Source organism: Lolium rigidum, chromosome 1, assembly GCF_022539505.1.
Source record: "Lolium rigidum isolate FL_2022 chromosome 1, APGP_CSIRO_Lrig_0.1, whole genome shotgun sequence".
In the NCBI taxonomy this organism is placed as follows: Eukaryota; Viridiplantae; Streptophyta; class Magnoliopsida; order Poales; family Poaceae; genus Lolium; species Lolium rigidum.
Window position 1 is genome coordinate 358347801 of NC_061508.1, and position 6516 is coordinate 358354316.

The following is a 6516-nucleotide window of genomic DNA, read 5'->3' on the forward strand; positions in this document are numbered from 1 at the left end:
GCCGCAGCTGTTATATACTCCTTTGTATGGACCCTGGTTGATATGCACTGCTAAAGAAATTGCCGGATGACCTTGAGAAATGCATTCAGATAGTATTTCATGTTTTTTTTTTTGGAGAGGAATATCATGTATTCCATTACTACAACCTGCTGGCAGAGTCGCCAGCTACAGAGTTTGTTACAGATTCAGGGAACTGGCTGATCCATTTTTCAAAGTAGCCAGTCCGTAACCCAACTCCATACGCAGCTAAATTGTGCGCTGCCATATTACATGATCTTGGACAAGCATACAGTTTTACAACATCAAAAGCTACTTTTAATTGAAACTTAATTTCCTGGAACAGAGCCCCTAGCGATGCGAGGTTGTAATCCTCAGTTGAAACAGCCAGCTTCAGCACCATGGAGTCAGTCTCTAAGATGACACGATTGCATCCCATTCTTGCTGCAGCGTTTATGGCATGCAACATGGCAAGGGCTTCAGCGTGAAGTGCGTTGGAAACATGCTCCAGGTTTCCTGCTCCTGCAGCAAGTAAATTACCAAGATCATTTCTAATTGTGAAACCCCATCCACCTGAGTGTGTTGTTTCATGATAAGCTCCATCTGTGTTTATTTTCAGAAACTCACATGGGGGAGGAGACCATCTGTGATTAGTTGCTTGCTTCTGGGTCAGTCTCCTATGCTTGATATTCCTGAATTCAATAACGTGGTAGTTAATAGAAGATAAAATAGCTTCAGGGGCTCTCATCTTATCCCCTGCATTTGCTTTATTTCTTTCATGCCACCATATCCAGAATAAGATGCATACCTTTATGCATTCCTCTTCATCCAGCTGGAACAATACTTCAAAAATGCTGAGAGGATCAGGGCATTGAGCAAGCTTTAGTCTAACCTGTTCCAACTGAGTCATTCTCCATAAATTTTTAACCTTCTTGCATTTCAAAAAACAGTGTCCTCCATCTTCATCAAATCGGTAGCATACAGGACATCGGGAGTCTATATCCATACCTCTACGCTTCAGCCTTGTTTTAAGTGGTAAGCTGTATGTAGCTAATCTCCATAGGAAGTGCAACACTTTGGTTGGCAGTGGTAAGGTCCATATTCTTTTCCAGTCAAAATCTGAAGCTTCCCCATTGCCCACCAATCTAGATGTCTGTCCATGTTTTGACTCACGTACTGCATAGTCCACTGCTAACTTATATGCAGATTTTACTGTAAAGACACCCTTCTTGTCAAAATGCCAAGCGATAAAATCGCTTATATGTTCTAGTACTGGGATTTGCAGAATTATCTCAGCATCTTCTGGGTTAAATGTTTGACAAACCAGATGTTTGTCCCATGAATTTGTTGTTGGATCCAGAAGTTCAGACACCTTAGTTACTATATGTCTGCCTCTTTCTGAAGTTACTTTTCTGGTAATGTCTCGCGGCAGCCAAGGATCCGACCAGATGTTAATATTTTTCCCATCTCCTACTCTCCATATGATCCCCTTTTTTAGCAGTTCTACTCCTTTGAGGATGCTGCGCCATGCATAGGAGATACCACTTTTAGTTCTTGCTTCTAGTATACTGCTTTGCGGATGATATTTCGCTGCAAGTATCTGATCGCATAGCGAAGAGGGGTTTTGTAAGAGGCGCCAAGCTTGCTTTGCGAGCATAGCAAGATTAAATGAATATAAATCCCTAAAACCCAGGCCTCCATCTCTCTTTGGTTTTGATAATTTCTCCCATGATGTCCAATGAATTTTATTTTCTTTGTCCATCTCGCTCCACCAGAATCTTCCAACCATTGAACTGAGGTCATCACATAATGATTTCGTGATATCAAAACATGCCATGGAATATACGGGGATAGCCTGTGCAGCTGCCTTTATCAAGACCTCCTTCCCTGCTTTAGATAGTAATTTCTCCTTCCAACCCTGTATCTTGTTCCATATCTTCTCCTTCAGGTACTGAAACGTTTTTGCTTTCGCTTTCCCAACATAAGCTGGCAGACCCAAGTATCTTCCTTTAAGTCCCTCTGAAGAGATGTGAAGAGTATTCTTTACTTCCTTCTTTTGCCAGGGCTTGGTGTTCTTGCTAAACAATATGGATGATTTATCTTTATTTATCACTTGGCCCGAGCAAGCTTCATAAGCATCCAGGATGGAATTGATCACACGAGCATTCTCTATGTTTGCTTCAAGGAGTAACAAAGAGTCATCTGCGAAAAGTAAATGACTAACACTTGGTGCTTACCTGCAAAGTTTAATACCCCTTAAAGTACCATTTCTCTCTGCTTCATACAACATGGCAGAAAACCCCTCCGCACAAAATAGGAACAGGTATGGCGAGAGAGGGTCTCCCTGGCGTAAACCTCGCTGAGGAATGATGATGTCTGTTGTATCCGTATTCACCTTAATCTGATACCTCACCGTGGTTATGCACTTCATTACTAATTTGACCCACTCTTGACGAAAACCCAATTTCAGCATGATATCATGTAGAAATTTCCATTCAACCCGGTCGTAGGCTTTGCTCATGTCTAGCTTCAAAGCTGCGTATCCTACTTTCCCACTTCTTTTCCTCTTTAAAAAATGGGTTAGTTCATATGCTAGTAGGATATTATCGGAGATAATACGACCAGGTACGAATGCACTTTGATTGGGTGATACAATATTAGGTAGGATATTTTTCAGTCTGTTGGAGATTACTTTGGATATCACCTTATAAACCACATTGCATAGGCTTATGGGGCGAAGCTCCTTCATTGTCGTTGGGTGTGAAGTTTTCGGAATTAGAACCACCATAGTATCATTCCACCCTTCAGGCATTTGTCCTCCTCTCAACATACTTAAAACCTCTTTAGTGACTTGATCTTCCACAATTTGCCAAAATCTTTTGTAGAAGATTGCGGGCATTCCATCTGGTCCGGGTGCTTTGAGATCCCCTATACCAAACATTTCTTCTTTCACCTCTTCTTCAGTGTATTCTGCACATAAGTTTTCGTTCATTTGAGTTGAAACTTTTGGTGTAACTGCTCTTAAAATGTTCTCACTACTCGGCCCTGTTGTGGATGTAAAGAGGTTGAAAAAATAATTTGCAGCATGCGCACGCAGTTGCTCTTCCCCTTCAATCCAGACACCGTCTTCCCTTTTCAATCTCCTGATTGTGTTCTTCTTTTTCCTTTCTGATGCAAAGGCATGGAAGAAAGATGTGTTTTATCACCTGACTGGAGCCATTTAACATGGGCCCTTTGCCTCCAAAACATGTCTTGTTGTTGCTCTAGTATTTCTAGCTTTTCTCGCAGGAAGTGCTCACGAGATATAGTAGCTTGCTCAATTGGTGCTTTTCTGATTTGCTCTAGTTCTGTTTTAAGTGATTTAATTCTTTTCTCTAGGTCGCCAAGCACATTTCTATCCCACTCACGAAGATCCTGTGCTACTATTCTTAACCTTTGAGTTGTGTCCTTTTCACCTTGTAAATTAGCAACAGACCATGCATTTTTAACCACTTCCTCGCAACTCTCTTCCTGTAACCATTTGGCTTCAAACCTGAAACCATTAAATCTTCTCTGTTGTTTCCAAGTTCTATCTGCCCCATCTACTACTATGGTTAGAGGTCGATGGTCTGAGTGACGTGGGTCTCCTATCAACACTTTATGGGAAGAAAATCTTGCACACCAAGATCGTGATGCTACGACTCTATCCAGCCTCTCTTTAACATACCTGTTAGCATCGTGGCTATGATTTCTCCAAGTATACTTGTCACCTATGTACCCCAGATCACGAAGCCCGCAATCTGATAATGCCATTCGAAATTTGTCCATCTGGTTTGAGGCTCGTGCCTGCCCTCCCTTCTTCTCATGGCTGTATAAGATCTCATTAAAATCTCCCGCACATAACCATGGATGGCTGAGTTGCTGGTTAAGGATTCTTAGCAGCTTCCATGTTTTGTTCCTCTTTTCAGTTGATGGTTCTCCATAAATTCCTGTAAATCTCCATCTATAGCCATCTTGCTCCACCACCTGTACATCAATGTGATACCTTGAGAAACTATGCAACTCAATATTTACATGCCTTTTCCACATTAGCGCCAATCCACCACTCCTTCCTTCACAGCTTCGAACCACCATATTTGACATCCCCAACAAGTGTTTAAACCACTGCATTCTCTTCTCATCCATCTTAGTTTCAGATAAGAAGAGAACATCGGGGTCTTCCTGCTTCTGGAGATCCAGAAATCCTCGAACTGCCGGGCCATTCCCCAGTCCCCGGCAGTTAAAGCATGTTATTATCATTTTGACTCGCCGGGCTGTCCCTGCAGCCCAGCGTTCACAATCACTAACTTGGTGTTTTCTTCCTTATCCCCTTCTCCATCAACTTCACCATCAACCTCCATTCTAACCCTTTTTAGCTTCTCTCTCTGTAAGTCCCCAACCATTAGATCAACATTTCTCTTCTTTAGTACGGTCTCAACCGGTTGCTTCCATTGATGCTCGTCTTTACCTCTTCTAATGCGCTTGAAGGTGCCTAGGTTTGCACTTTTACATGGTATTGTGCCATTACTTTCCTTTTTACTTTGAACTCCATCCTCTGGCTGAGACTTTGCTCCCTGTGTATTTTCATTTTCTGCAGATTTCTGTTTGAAAAAATCATTTTCCTTTTGCACCGTATCAGAAAAAGTAATAGCTGCAATTTTATTGAAAAAACCAACTTCAAGGTTTGCACTCTTTATCTCAGAGAACTTTGCATTGTCTCCAATCACCACTCTGTTGCCTCCAACTGACCCAATCTGATCTTGTTGAGTTGTCGTCACGGGGTTCGCCTCTTCTTTCTATCTACATCCTTTCCAATTAATATACTTTTTCTCCAGAATGGACTATCTATTTCATGTTTTTGTTGCTTTCTCTTGATGTGCCTAGTTGGTTTGAATGCTTATCACTGTTCCCTCTTGCAGCTTCCGGCAAGGGACTATCAATGTGCTCCAAAGAAAGAACTATCAGGGACCGAGAATCGAGAGGAAGATATCGGCCAGTGGAATTGCTGTCAGAGGGAGCGCCACCAGAGGAAGCTGAGCTAGATGAAGAGCTGTCAGAGGAAGATGGGCTACAGGAAGATTTGTCTGTGGGACCGGGGGAAGATGAGTTGGAGGACGAGCTGTCAGAGGGAGAGTCACCAAAGGAAGATGAGCTAGAGGAACACCCTTCAGAGGAGGTACCAGAGGAAGATGAGCTAGACGAAGATCAGTCAGAGGCTTTTGAGAACCTTATGTTGCTGAAGATGATTAATTTCAGGGGGCACGACAATGAGATGCGGCTGGTAAGGCTTGTGCTGAAGAAGTCTCCTCGTCTCAACCAGCTGATACTATTTACTCCCACAATTAATCACCAAAAAGGGTCACGGTCAAGAAAAAATCAGCCCAAAGGGCTCAAGAAGGATCACATGGATACACCCCAATTTATTGAAACAAAACTATTGTCTCTCAGAAAGGCCTCGCCGAATGCTCAGATAATTCTCAGTGAGCCTGATGATAGTGCAATCGAGCCGTTGCACTGTGAGGGTTTTGTCAAGGTTGAATGATTTGTTAGTAGTGGATTTTTAGCAGATAATGTGAAATTATCAGAGTACCAACTGTTCTGTAAGATGAAGGACAAGTTAAATCTTCAAGGTAGGCAGGATGTTGTATTCTGTAGTCCATGAAGGATCATGGAGTATTACTGTGTGGCCTTCATATTTTGCACCTTAACTGCTGAAGACTATTGCAGATACCATGTTTATCCACTGTGGACAAACTGATCATGATTCAGTGCAACAGTAGGACAAGAATTTGTTAAGAAAATACTGTAGGAGCCTGACACTTGCTATGCCCTATCTTCACTCTCCTCAATCTTCATTTAGTTCATTGATGTAATCAGTTGGAGCGACAGTAATAGTTGCAATCTTTGCTCTCCTCAATCTTCATTTTGTTTATTATTCCTGTTGCTGTTTTTTAGAGTGAACCCCCTTTTACGCATGGAGACTAAAGGGTTGTTGTCCTCAAGTTCAAGAGAAGAACTTAATTATGAACCCCCTCCATCGCTCTCGACCTCCTACAGTAACCTTGAGGGGTGGTTTGCTCTGACCGAGCCGCCGCCGACCTCTCTGCCAGGCTGGAGCTGGTCTAGGTCAAGCGCCGGAGTAGTTTAGGTTTAGATCCTTAGGTTTTCGTTGCTGTTTGTATCTTGATGCCACCGTCTGTGCACTTGCCCCGTAGAGGAGACGGTGGTCTGGATCTCCGCCGCTGGATCCAGGCCTTTTTTGGGTTGCTGCTTGCACCGCCCCTGCTCCTATGGATGGAGAGAGGTGGTGTTGGGGCCAACACTGTCTTCATCAATAACTCGGTGGCTGCAGGTTCTTCTCATCCCCAAGATTTCTGCGAAGATGGAGCTCTCCAAGCCGACCGTGGTGGCGAGGGGAGGAGCAAAATCGTAGCAGCAATGTACACTGCTGTTTCTCTCCTGGCCGGCCTTGGTGGCGAGGAGGAGTTGAAGAGAGGTAAG

The 6516-nt window shown here is 43.2% G+C and overlaps 1 protein-coding gene across 1 annotated transcript; it reads left to right on the forward strand.

The window, feature by feature from the left end:
• The first annotated feature begins 430 nt into the window (after window positions 1–430).
• LOC124684698 (guanine nucleotide-binding protein-like 3 homolog) lies at window positions 431–5947 on the forward strand. Its single transcript, XM_047218963.1, has 3 exons — window positions 431–528; window positions 617–665; window positions 4935–5947. The coding sequence occupies exon 3, from the start codon at window positions 4955–4957 to the stop codon at window positions 5555–5557; it is 603 nt and encodes a 200-aa protein (XP_047074919.1). The 5' UTR covers window positions 431–528; window positions 617–665; window positions 4935–4954; the 3' UTR covers window positions 5558–5947.
• The last annotated feature ends 569 nt before the right edge of the window (window positions 5948–6516 follow it).

Bases quoted from the DNA above. Each gene is read 5' to 3' on its own strand.
- LOC124684698 (XM_047218963.1), top strand. From the start codon at position 4,955: ATGTGCTCCAAAGAAAGAACTATCAGGGACCGAGAATCGAGAGGAAGA.